This window comes from Eutrigla gurnardus, assembly GCF_963514095.1.
Source record: "Eutrigla gurnardus genome assembly, chromosome: 7".
NCBI lineage: Eukaryota > Metazoa > Chordata > Actinopteri > Perciformes > Triglidae > Eutrigla > Eutrigla gurnardus.
Genome location: NC_139921.1, coordinates 1,357,501 through 1,370,278, shown reverse-complemented (window position 1 = coordinate 1,370,278; position 12,778 = coordinate 1,357,501). Strand labels below are relative to the sequence as shown.

The 12,778-nt window shown below is 51.2% G+C and overlaps 1 protein-coding gene across 6 annotated transcripts in view; it reads left to right on the top strand.

Annotated features, from left to right (window-relative positions):
- Window positions 1-12,778, top strand: part of kiaa1109 (KIAA1109) — an 82,726-nt gene that overhangs the window by 36,363 nt on the left and 33,585 nt on the right. For 4 of the 6 annotated variants that reach the window (XM_084014091.1, XM_084014087.1, XM_084014088.1 and 1 more), the window contains exons 33-51: window positions 57-177; window positions 272-421; window positions 687-814; window positions 1,262-1,464; window positions 1,906-2,106; window positions 2,192-2,403; window positions 3,009-3,160; window positions 4,033-4,183; window positions 4,267-4,419; window positions 4,616-4,856; window positions 4,955-5,103; window positions 6,254-6,485; window positions 6,646-6,807; window positions 7,942-8,126; window positions 8,215-8,390; window positions 8,468-9,044; window positions 10,628-10,826; window positions 10,901-11,167; window positions 11,251-11,344. In XM_084014091.1, the coding sequence (XP_083870217.1) occupies window positions 57-177; window positions 272-421; window positions 687-814; window positions 1,262-1,464; window positions 1,906-2,106; window positions 2,192-2,403; window positions 3,009-3,160; window positions 4,033-4,183; window positions 4,267-4,419; window positions 4,616-4,856; window positions 4,955-5,103; window positions 6,254-6,485; window positions 6,646-6,807; window positions 7,942-8,126; window positions 8,215-8,390; window positions 8,468-9,044; window positions 10,628-10,826; window positions 10,901-11,167; window positions 11,251-11,344 (3,753 nt within the window). Of the gene's footprint in view, window positions 1-56; window positions 178-271; window positions 422-686; window positions 815-1,261; window positions 1,465-1,905; window positions 2,107-2,191; window positions 2,404-3,008; window positions 3,161-4,032; window positions 4,184-4,266; window positions 4,420-4,615; window positions 4,857-4,954; window positions 5,104-6,253; window positions 6,486-6,645; window positions 6,808-7,941; window positions 8,127-8,214; window positions 8,391-8,467; window positions 9,045-10,627; window positions 10,827-10,900; window positions 11,168-11,250; window positions 11,345-12,423; window positions 12,475-12,778 lie in introns of all 6 variants that reach the window. The other 2 variants (XM_084014089.1, XM_084014090.1) reach the window with 1 other exon arrangement.

Below are 12,778 nucleotides of genomic sequence, written 5' to 3'. Positions count from 1 at the left end.
TTATTTATAACCCTGTAAAATGTTATTGTTGCAGCCGTGTGTGTGTTCTCTTTCAGGTACATCGAGTCCATGGTGCACTTCGCCAGCATCCGTCATCCTGCAGCCATCCTGGACGACCTGCATGGGAAAGTCCTGAATGAAGCCTATCAGATCAGCAAGTCCACCGTCACCGAGTCTGTAAGTTCCTGTGTAGTCTTCATGGTACGGGGTTCTGGCTCCAATAGTGGTTCATACTTTCCCACTCTAATGTCCTGTTTGTGGATCCACACAGAGCCAAACAGGCAAGCAGGAGCACAAGCTGTCCAAGACGGAGGGCACGACCCCCGGCTCCCTCAACATCACCCCCGGCCAGACGGACCTGTCCGTCAAACCGGATAACGTCAAAATCAAGGGCCTCCAAGCCAACGTCTCCATCCCCAAGGTAACGCCCGTGACCCGGTGTGACGGGAGGCCGAGAGAGTGTGTGTGTGTGTCTGTTTGCACCAGCTGTTTCACTTTAATGGTAGCGTATTGATTTTTTTATATCTTCATACAGAGAAGTACCAATCCATCTCCCACACAGTATATTCATCTATTTCTTACCGTCTTCGTCCCCGTGGAACAATGCTTCTTGTTATTCATGTCCTGGTTGTGATTTATGAGAGCCCGGTGGGGATCAGTGTGAATGAGCTCCGTGTCTCCTGCAGGTGAACCTTTGCCTCCTGCAGGCGTCCGTGGAGGAGGGCTCGCCGTCCGGCTCCAGTAAGTGTGTGACCCACGTTTCTCTGGTGGCGCTGTGCTTCGACCGGATCGCCACCCAGTTCAGAATGAACAGGTAACCCCCCCCCACCAGTGACTCAGCGTGTTGTACTCGGTCAATAATGTTTTTATCTATCTTTCTCATTTCTGAAGGAAAGTAGGAGTTCAGTCTCCCGTAATGAACAGACACAAACTGTCCCCATGAAAAGCAATTATTGATCCCTTACAGTATGGAAGCATGCGTTCTATTAGATCAGGCTTCCCATCACCAGCCCTGGCTCCTGTTCCACCAGACAAAGACATTTTCTCAACGTTGTGCTGTTTTCCTCGTTTCCTTAGCAAAGTAAACATGCAGCAAAATCATGACTGTGACAATAATTACAGTTTTGTGTTGTTTGTTTTCTTTTCTGAAATAATATTTGGAACTCAGTGTTGTAATATTACATCTCTAATACATCTTTGACTTGTTTAAATGTGAGGACCTCCCTCTCAAACACCCTGATGGTGTTTCTCCTCCTCCCAGGGGCATCGTGGAGGAGACGCCCAACACCACGGAGCATGGCCGACCCTCCGTCATGCTGGAGAAGTACGCCTCCGCCACCAAGATGCAGCCTCAGTCCTCGGGCTCGCTGCGCTCCAACGCCGGCATCGAGAAGGGCAAAGAGATCGCCGCCCGGCTCAACGTCCACCGGATCCACAGCCAGCTGAGAGGCCTCGACTCCACGGGTGGGTTCAGGAGGATGCTGGGAGGAGCACGTGACCCCCGACCTCTGGACAGCTAGGACACTTCATTAACAGTTTCACGTGTGATGACATCTATGATAGAACAGAGAAGATCTCCATATTTCCTGACATTTCTTTATGAAAAATGACTTTTGATGATGAACAGATGATGAAAATAGTTGGTGATTATATTTCTGTGGATCTGTTAGTGGAATTAGTTTTCCTTTCATTTGTGGTCCTTCTGTAAAAAGCTGTCTCCAAACATCATGTTGGTTGTTTAGAGGACAATAACATCTCATTTAATGTGATTGATACAAATATGGAGTTTACCACAGCTGGAAGGGGCTGGAAAAGCATGGAGATGAAAGCATGACTTTGGAAGGAGGTCTTTTTCAGATTCCACTGTGTACTCAACATGGCGTGTTGGTTCTCCTGCTCTCGTAGAAATCGGCACATGTGCCATCACGGCGATCCCCTTCGAGAAGTCCAAGGTGCTGTTTGGCCTGGAGGAGCTGGAGGAGTTCTCCATGGTGGACGAGACCGACGCCCAGGCGGCGGCCGGGGACCTCGGCCGCTCCGCCACGTCTCTGGAGAAGTGGGGCTGGATCATGTTTGAATGCGGCATCGAGAACCTCACAGTCAAAGGTACAAAAACTGCTGAGTCATGGTTACGCTGAGACCAGAGGGTGAATGAAGGATGAGTTGTGTGTGAGCCCTGGTGTCGTTGCAGGGGGCCGTCAGTCAGGAGCCATTCTCTACAACTCCTTCGGGGTGATGGGACGCTCCGACGCGGGGGGCAAGGCGGGCATGTCCAAGTCCAACGGGTCCACCGGCTCTCAGACCGGCAGCGGCTACAGCACCGACGTCTCCGATGACAACCTGCCCAACGACGCCATCAGCCCCGCCTCCGACGCCAACGAGCACTCGGACTCGGACGACCAGGTCAGACACCTTCCACTACGGTCGGACAACAACGTTGTTCCCGTTAGCGCTCAGATGTGACCTTTCACCCCGACACTGGGGAGTCACAGCTCCACACTCTACCTGACAGACATCGACAACCTCAAACGTTCCTGATCTGAGCACAAATGAATTCCCTTTGATCCGATCTATTTTGTTTCATCTGCAGCTGTGGGCTTATGTTCTGATATGTGACTCGGGGGAAGCCGACAGGCTCCTTAATATCATGGGAAGCTCTTTGTGATGAACTTGGTGACGGCATCAAAGCTCTACATGCTGATCAGAAGCCAGATGTCTCCTTCTAAAACTGCACTTTGGTCTTTTATTTTCTGTGTATCTACGTTTTTAATTTGCAAACATCACAGCTCATCACAGTGTTTGAGTCAGATTTGAGTAATTGTCTCGCTCACACAGAATTAGTTCAATAAGAAGTTAGATTCAATAAGAGCGAGAACAAAGAGATTAAAGTCATCAAATGAGTAACTGATCTGGAAAATAAACCATGATGGCAAAGAGCGCTGTGTTCCCAGTCTCAGAGGAAGCAGTAAACTCATGTTAAACCCGTGGTGGTTCTCTGTGACCTGCAGGATGAAGGCGTGGAGTCAGACGACCTGAAGAAGGACCTGCCCCTCATGCCCCCGCCCCCCGACTCCAGCAGCATGAAGCTGACCATCAGGGAGATCTGGTTCAGCTTTGCTGCTCCCACCAACGTGCGTTCACCTTCACAGGCCATCTCCAGGTACGAGGACGCAACACGCATAACAAGTCCACGCTTTGGCCTGAAGATGATGAACAACCTTTTAGCTTTTAATTATTTCATATATTTTTATTATTTTTCATTTTTTATTATTATTACTATTTTTTTGGTAATTTATCACCGTGATTATCTTCTTCTTCTTCTTCTTCTTCTTCTTCTTCTTCTTCTTCTTCTTCTTCTTCTTCTTCTTCTTCTTCTTCTTCTTCTTCTTCTTCTTCTTCTTCTTCTTCTTCTTCTTCTTCTTCTTCGTCTTCGTCTTCGTCTTCGTCTTCGTCTTCGTCTTCTTCTTCTTCTTCTGATTTACTTGTTTTTTAGGTTAATTTATCATCATTATTATTGCCTTTTTATTATGATTAGGATTTAATAATTATGTAGGATAATTTATCATCAATATTATTCTATTGTTTTTATTTATTTTTACTTTTATTATTATTTTATTTTTTTAAAAATGTACACCATCTTCTACCTTTTTGACGTGTATGTGCATCTATAGATATACATGGGAGAATGCATAAGTAAGCATTATCATTTATTTACTGCTGTTATCTGCTATCATTAGATGATAATTGATCAGGATTTATCATTAAATACTATTTACTTGTTATCTGTAGGTACAGATGTATATAATTACCCGTGCATATGTGTAGACGGGATATCCGTTGATGATGTCTACATTAGACACGTATTTATTTATGAGTATATTTTTGGATGTCTAAAGGAGGAAAAACAACAACTGGGCTGCAGCCTCTCAGCTGCTTTCTGAGCGTATCATTATTAGATGGCAGCTGAGATGAAGCACCAGAGCTCCACCAGGAGGTATTGATCAGTACTCCTTGTACATGTTGTGTTTCCAGGCAGCTGAATCTGCTCAGCACCGCCACGCCTGCCATCGGGGCCTGGTTGGTTCCCATCGACCAGCTCAAGTCCTCTCTACGCAAACTGGACATGGAGGGCACGCTGCGCGTCTGTGCCGTCATGGGCTGCATCATGACCGAGGCTCTGGAGGTCGGACACACATCTGCAGACGCCTCAAACATGTGAAGAAAGTCCCGTATCACGTTGATCTGAACTCCCGTTGTTTCCAACAGAAAAAGAGCATCCACATCCCGATCCGCAGCAAGTACAACCGTGTGACCAAGCGAGCCCGCTACCTCCACGAGAACCCCTCCTGCATGCTCTGCAACATCCTCCACCGCTACCTGCAGCAGGCCGACTACGCCGTCATCGAGGAGGCTACCATGGTAACCACGGCTCTCTCCTCTCACTCTTTCAGGACGCTCCAACGTGACCACCTCCTTAATTGGCTACTAAAACTGTTATGGTCTCATTTGGAGCCAATTATTTTAAGTGGTCTTCAGTGCTGTTGGCTGTGCTTTGCTGCTGTAAATAATCCTGTACCGGAGGCACCGATCCAGATCTCTGCTGGTCTCCCCCCAGAACGACGGCGTTCCAGCCCTGGTGACTCTGAAGAAGGGGCTGGTTGCCTTGGCCAGACAGTGGATGAAGTTTATCGTGGTCACGCAGGGCTTCAAAGCCATCGGTCTCATGAGGCCCAACCAGCTGGCCAAGCCCAAGGAGCCTCAGCAGAGCCTGGGAGAGACCATCATGGGCCTGGACAACGGCGCCGCCCTGCAGAGCGACACCAGCGCCGACGGAGCGGAGTTTGAGTTTGACGCAGGTGGGAGCTCCTCGCCTCTAGATGTGAGGTGTGGTTAGCAGAGAGACGGTGAGCAGTCGGTTCTTCTGTGAGGTTTATTTGATGTCGTTCTTGTGAAGCCACAGTGAGTGAACACACCATGTTGCTGGAGGGAGCCAGCAGCCGGCCGCCGCCCAAAGAAGCCAACACGGGCCCCGTCAGCGGAGTGGAGATCATGAGGAAGCTGTCCAAGTCCCACACACACAACGAGTCTGCACTCAGGATCAAGGTACGAGTATTGTGTCACCACAGTCATCACATCCCTGCAAACGTTAGGACATGAGTCAAACCTTCTGGAGTCAACAAAATGCTTCGGAAACGTTCTGAATGTACATTGTTGTTTTGTTATTGTTGAAGTGAATCCCAAAACATGTCTGATAGCACACATAATCTGTTCCTATGACTAGTTTATACTCTAGTGCTGCACTCGTCTGATCACATAAAGAACCTAGCAGACCACTGTCATGTGTGTGCACCTGAACACAACCCGAGCCGTGTCCTCCAGAGTTGAAGAGTCTCATTGTTGAGACATGCTGGTTATGAAGATTAAGTATGGGAACCCTGTATGACGTGTGTGAATTAGGCAGAGAGCCACCCTTTGAATTTATTTGAATTTTTTGAATATCTGGACATGGATTTTATTTATTTGGCAAATTACTCTTAATACTTCTTTCCAAAATGTTTGGATCAGCTAACAATTTAAAATGCAGTGGAATGGGGTTCCTTATGATGTTGGCATCCTGGATTAAATGTATGTATCAGTCCAGTTTAGTCTATCTAAAGGATTATTGATCCTATAACAAAGTATTTGCTTCTAAAAGCAGGTCATTCCAACCTTGAACTGCTGCTTCTTGCTTTCTGCTGGTTTAAGACCAGACCTGTACATCCTGAACCAGCCTCGTGGTCCGGTGAGAGCCTTTCACAGATGGAAAATCTATCTGTGCGGCGTTTGAAAGGACATATGTTGTAGACCGTTGGGAGGGTTGTTTCACCCCTCCCAAAGGAGGGAACACAGCGACTATCAGAGACACAAAGACGACTGGTGTGTGGGGAACGTCCTTCTTTACTGGAGGACATGAACGGGACGACACATCATTCTGCTCATTCTCCTCTGTGTTGTAACGGGTGAAGAAAGCACTTGGCAGGATCATCATAATGATGATGATCTTTGTTGTCATTGGTGAAACAGGTGGGAAATGCTTGTATTATTGTGTCAAACCCACTTTGGCCAATCATGTGGTTTTGATATCTCCATTCACTCCATGCACCAGGTACATAATCACCTCCTGGCCTCGGGACGGTCTCTTTGGTGGATCGTGGCCGTTCATCTGCCCCGGGCCTAACCTGACCGGGCCTGACCTGACCATTTGTTCCCCCAGGGCTCCCATCCATACCAGTCTCTGAGCTACACCAGCGGCGACACGGCGGCCGACTCGCCGGCCCACGTGAGCCGTGCAGGCCTGCCGGCCAAGGACAGCCCCAGGAAGGAGAGCCTCCTGAGTAACCTGACCGGCAGCTTCCGGAGTCTGCACAACCTGCTGGAGAGCATGCCCCAGAGGAGCGACCCGGCAGCCGCCGCCGCCGCCAAGAGCGGCTCCCTGACTCGCACAGGTACTCGCCTGGACCGGACCACGGGACAGGGAAACCCTTCACTGTATTTCCATGAACCACATGTGACTGGATGCTGAATCTGTGAACAGCAGTCGGTGTTGATGTGATGTTTGTAGTCCGTGATGTAACACGCTCTCCACCCCTTCCTTCTCGGGCTCAGGAAACAGTCTAGGGACGGACATGCTGACGGAGCACCCGCTGCTGTCGGAGCCCTCCTCCGTCAGCTTCTACAACTGGATGTCCAACGCCGTGGGCAACAGGACCGGGGCGGGGACCCAGGACTCCCCCGTCACCCGGCCCCAGCACAACAACCTGCAGACAGGTCAGACATCACGGCATGCACGTCCTCATTCTAGATTCATAACGCGTGTTATTATTCAGAAGAGTACTGATGAACGTTTCTGTGGAACCTTGAGGACACGATAGTTCTCCTTGATTATGAATTGTTGAGTTGTTGGAACCAGCTGGACCAGGTTTCATGTAGTGCTGCTGTTTTACTAGACCCACTGGACTCCCCCGTGAACCTCTTCCAGTACCAGCCCATCCCAGCGGCTCCCAGTCCAGAAGCAGGTCAGGGACGGCTGCTCGGTGTTGTGCTGCTGCTGTCGGTGAACGAGTTAGCTGGTTAGCGTGGTGTGTTCAAAGTCACCTAGAACCCCGGAACACAGAGAAGCCGGGTCTACATGGGGCCAGACCCACTTTAATGTTTGTACAGTCCTGTAGGTTTGTCAGTAGAGACTGACCCCTGGTGGCCGGCTTGGTGCACTACAGTACATCACATCAATGCAGCAGCATTAGTTAGACGTATTAGATTTATTTCACCACCGTGCTGTAAAAACGACCTCCACTATAGGCTTCCTAGTATATTAGTCAAAGCCACTATCCTGTATATAAAGCATATCAAAAATGATTCCGATAGTTTGTTACTGAATAATGGCTTTCCCATAGAGGCAGTATTAGCTGTAATCCCTTATCCACGTTGAATTATCCCACTGATGTCGTTTATTCATGGCTGATGAAGAATCTGTTGAATCCAGACTTCCAGCCCAGGTTTAGTTTGGTGGGCAGTAGTGTGGCTGGGAGGTGTAAACGCAGCACAGCTTAGTGAGCATGACTTACAGTCAGCTGTTTATTGTTAGCTGACAGCGATGTGAGATGCTGGATCTCTGCCCAAGACGATGTGAGCTGTGTTGTTATCCTCTGGCCAGGTTAGCCAGCAGCTGATCACGGATGCATTAAGGATGTGTGAGGCTCTTCAGAGCTCCAAATTGTGCATGAAATGGCCATAAAGTTCCTCTTAACGCTCCCCATGATGTGAAGGCTGCCTTCCATTTAATCCACTCGTCCCGCTCCACCTCCTCCTGGAGGTGTTGAAGCGTTTCACCCGGCGGCGCTCCGCTCGCTCACCGCTGCTCATATCTAACCCTATCTAACATATCTAACTCCTCGTCCTCAGGTGGGACCTGTAACCTGCCCACCATCCCCTCGGCATCGGACTTCAACACGGTGCTGTCCAGCGACCAGAACACCCTGGATGGGACCCACTCCCAGCACTCCCAGCACAGCACCAGCCAGGACGACATGGCCGACATCGAGGAGGGCAACCAGTGCCCGACGGCCGTCCAGCTGGCCGACGCTCAGGTGCCGTCCATGCGTTCCTCAAACATGTGTGCAGCTCGCCAGCCTGTTTGACTGTCTTCTCACCGTCTTCACCTCGTTTCCCCCTCAGGTTGTTTTCAAGCCCCTGCTGAGCTACACGGGCATCCAGGCCCAGGACACCACCCCTCTCAGCTACAAGATGTATTTTGGGGAGCACCTGTCCTTCTCTGGGAACCTGGAGTGTCTCCGAGCGGACATCGTGGACTCCGACACCTCCAAAGAGCGGAAGAACAAGCGATCCAGGAGGTGAAAACGAGTCGTAACAATAACACGTTTGCATTCCCTCCCTGTTGAATACGTCCCTAACGCTCCTCCCTCTCCAGACAAGGCATGGTGAACCTCCCTCCGCTGGAGTTCAAGCCGGCGCTGCTGATCGAGACCTTCAGCCTGAACGCCGTGGTGATGGAGAAGTCGGCCAGCGCTCCGCAGGACCCCACGGCGGCGCCGCTGTCCTTCCACGACCTGAACCGCCGCCACTACAACACCTTCCACTGCGACTTCACCACGGCCTGCCAGTCCATCAGCCAGCGCGTGGACATGGCCCTGGTGCGCCTCATCCACCAGTTCAGCACCATGATCGACGACATCAAGGCCACGCAGACGGACATCAAGCTGAGCCGCTACACCGCCGGCTCCGCCTCCCCGACGCCCACCTTCAAGGCGCGGCCGTACCGCCACTTCAGGTCCTCCGACTTCAGCCGCAGCTCCCGGGGGAGCCTCAACGGGGCGGGGCGCAGCGCCACCCAGACCCTGAAGAGCAAGAGAGGGGTGGGGGGAGGGGGGGCGGGCGGGGCCGCGGGTCTACCGGCTAACGGGCCCCCGTCTGGCATGGACACGCTGGGCAGGAGGGAGCCTCGGGGACGCACCTCCCTCGGACGCTCGGAGCGCCGCACCTCCAAGGTAGGAGTCCACACAGGAATATTCAAATAGTTTACTAAAATGTAGGTCCAAGTTACTTTTCCAGTCCAGGAGACCTACTATGGAGTCCTGGAGCCCAGCCCGTCTGTAGAGTCCAGGAGTAGAGTCCTGGAGCCCTACTGTAGAGTCTTGGAGCCCGACTGTAGAGTCCTGGAGCCCGACTGTAGAGTCCTGGAGCCCAGCCCGTCTGTAGAGTCCAGGAGCCCGGCTGTAGAGTCCTGGAGCCCGACTGTAGAGTCCAGGAGTAGAGTCCAGGAGCCCGGCTGTAGAGTCCTGGAGCCCTACTGTAGAGTCCTGGAGCCCGGCTGTAGAGTCCTGGAGCCCAGCCCGTCTGTAGAGTCCAGGAGCCCGGCTGTAGAGTCCTGGAGCCCGACTGTAGAGTCCAGGAGTAGAGTCCTGGAGCCCTACTGTAGAGTCCTGGAGCCCGACTGTAGAGTCCTGGAGCCCGACTGTAGAGTCCTGGAGCCCAGCCCGTCTGTAGAGTCCAGGAGCCCGGCTGTAGAGTCCTGGAGCCCGACTGTAGAGTCCAGGAGTAGAGTCCAGGAGCCCGGCTGTAGAGTCCTGGAGCCCTACTGTAGAGTCCTGGAGCCCTACTGTAGAGTCCTGGAGCCCTACTGTAGAGTCCTGGAGCCCGACTGTAGAGTCCTGGAGCCCTACTGTAGAGTCCTGGAGCCCAGCCCGTCTGTAGAGTCCAGGAGCCCGGCTGTAGAGTCCTGGAGCCCGACTGTAGAGTCCTGGAGCCCTACTGTAGAGTCCTGGAGCCCGGCTGTAGAGTCCTGGAGCCCAGCCCGTCTGTAGAGTCCAGGAGTAGAGTCCAGGAGCCCGGCTGTAGAGTCCTTGAGCCCTACTGTAGAGTCCTGGAGCCCGGCTGTAGAGTCCTGGAGCCCAGCCCGTCTGTAGAGTCCAGGAGTAGAGTCCTGTAGAGTCCAGGAGCCCGGCTGTAGAGTCCTGGAGCCCAGCCCGTCTGTAGAGTCTAGGAGTAGAGTACTGTAGAGTCCAGGAGCCCGGCTGTAGAGTCCTGGAGCCCAGCCCGTCTGTAGAGTCCAGGAGTAGAGTCCCGTAGAGTCCAGGAGCCCGGCTGTAGAGTCCTGGAGCCCAGCCCGTCTGTAGAGTCCAGGAGTAGAGTCCTGTAGAGTCCAGGAGCCCGGCTGTAGAGTCCTGGAGCCCAGCCCGTCTGTAGAGTCCAGGAGTAGAGTCCTGTAGAGTCCAGGAGCCCGGCTGTAGAGTCCTGGAGCCTGACTTTTTCCAACGGTCTTCAAAAGTCTCAAACATTCCTCAGAGAGGAAGCCCAGCCCCTTAAATCTGATCAATAAAATCATGTCATTCAGTCATTTCTCCACTCAAACTCTAGAGGGCGCCACCAGATCATAAGCCTTCACTGGAACAGTGTCAGCTGTTCCTACTCTCATTCTGTCTAGCCTGATTGATGGATCTTTACCAGGAGATTGTGTTGTCTTGTTATTAAAGTACGTGACTATGACATCAGTGTTCTGGTAAAAGAAGGGACAAGTCAGCCATGCTTATTTACCCATGATGCCGCTGTGCGTCCTGTGTACCGTGTGCAGGTGTCGAGGAAGGGCTCCCGTGACGTGGCCGACCACATGGCCATCCAGATGGACGACTCGGACTCCATCACGGTGTCGGAGCAGAGCGAGCCGTCGGCCGAGTGCTGGCAGAACATGTACAAGCTGCTCAACTTCTACTCCCTCATCTCCGATCCCACCGGCATCCTGGAGAAGAGCTCGCCGGAGAACTGCCTCTCAGGTGGGCCTCCCACGTTCATATGTCACATGTGTTTGATGTGTGCTGTCCTTCAACACGCTTCCTCGTCTGTGCAGACGGCGGCCGCCGGCCCTCGGAGCCGCTCTGCAAAGTGATCTTTGAGAACGAGCAGCAGGATCCCACCACCACGCCCAACAAGCCCCCCGGTGGTGGCGGGCGGCGGCGCAGCCTGGTGAGCTCCGAGCCCCAACACGTCACGCTCATCGTGTTCGGCATCGGCATGGTGAACCGCACGCACCTGGAGGCCGACATCGGAGGGCTGACCATGGAGGCGGAGCTGAAGAAGATCCACGGGAGTTTCACCCTGAAGGAGAAGATGAAAGGTGTGTTATTTACTTCCTCTGGTGCAGAACATACCTCTGTTTAAGACGTGAAGATGGCTAGCTGACTCTTTGTGGTGTTGTAGACATCCTGCACCAGAAGATGACGGAGACGTGTGCGTCGGCTCACATCGGAGGGGTGAACATCGTCCTGCTGGAGGGCATCACCCCCGACATCCAGTACGTACCAGCAGCGCTCACTTTAATGATCACGTTTTAACCACACGCTTATTATTATTTCATGTTTAAACAGAGCATTCCGACCTGAGAACATAAATACAGACATCAATCAAAAGGATTCATGAGGATTAACAAAAAATAAATAAATAAAAATAAATATGATAGTAAATTACAGTAAGTGCTAAATATATGTACATACATGCGTAGTTATATACATGTAAAGTGATGCAAATAGACAAACGACTAATAAATGTAATTAAGCAACAAAACATATGTTGGCATGCAGTGGAGCAAGTTAATTTAAATAAACTGCCCTTTTAACTTTTTATAGTGTATTGATCCTTCCTGATCTGGAACGAGCTGCTCTTTAATTATTACTCATAATGATTTTAGAAGTCAATATTCTGTTATTGTGTCTCGGCTCACAGTCGTACCACTTTAATGAGTTTCTGAGTGAAAACAGAGGAAAACCAGAACTCAGCTGCTGTATGTGAACGCACCTTCAGCTTGAGTTTAATCTGATGTGTTAGTTAGACGAGCCCTGACTCATTCTAACAGTATTTTGTTTTTACCGCAGTACATTAGCACCCTAATGGGGTTACCGTAGCCATGGAGACGGAGTGCTGCACCTCCATGCTGCACCTCCATGCTGCACCTCCATGCTGCTTTGAGAGGAGAACTTGTGCTTCATCTGGTTCTCTTGGAGAGACGCCTCACACTGTGAAGATCAAACCGAGGCTCCATGCCGTTCTCACGCTGTAGCTCTGAACCGTCCTCGGGTGTTCACCGCCGCCGCCGCACATCCTGCCACTTTGTAGTCGGGTTTAAATTCAGACGCAACGATTGCAGTACCAAAGACATGTTGAACATGAGCAACAATCAAAGCGTCCGCCGTGTCAGCCGTTGTTTGGAGATGTTTTCCTCTTTATTAGTCCAGAACCGTGAAGACTTCATGTATAATAAAAACAAACAGGAAGTGGCCCCTCGATGCTGCTAGTAGAAAAGTGCTGATGTTGAACTGTTTCACACTTTCTTCTGCTCTTCTTTTTTACGTTCCTTCTCTTTCAACGACTACCTAGACTGGAGGATTTCCCAACATCTCCCACCAGCACAGCTAAACAAGAGTTCCTGTATGTTATTGCTACCATCTAGGGCTCCCATCATGCATCAGTCACTAAGAACCAGATTGCACATCCTTCATTTGTGTTGGTTGCCCGTCATCACCCAGTGTATTCTCAGTGCAGACGTTCTCCATGGGTTTATCAATGTGAATGCATTCATTCCCTCCATGTATCTCAGACTGCATTCATGAGGATGTAGACGGTGTATCAGTGTGAGACGTCCACCACAGTAGTGCCCGTTCATGTGGATCATGGTCCTCATCCCACCATGTGTCCAGAGAGCTGCATGGTGTCCACTGTTCTCTGTCCTCAT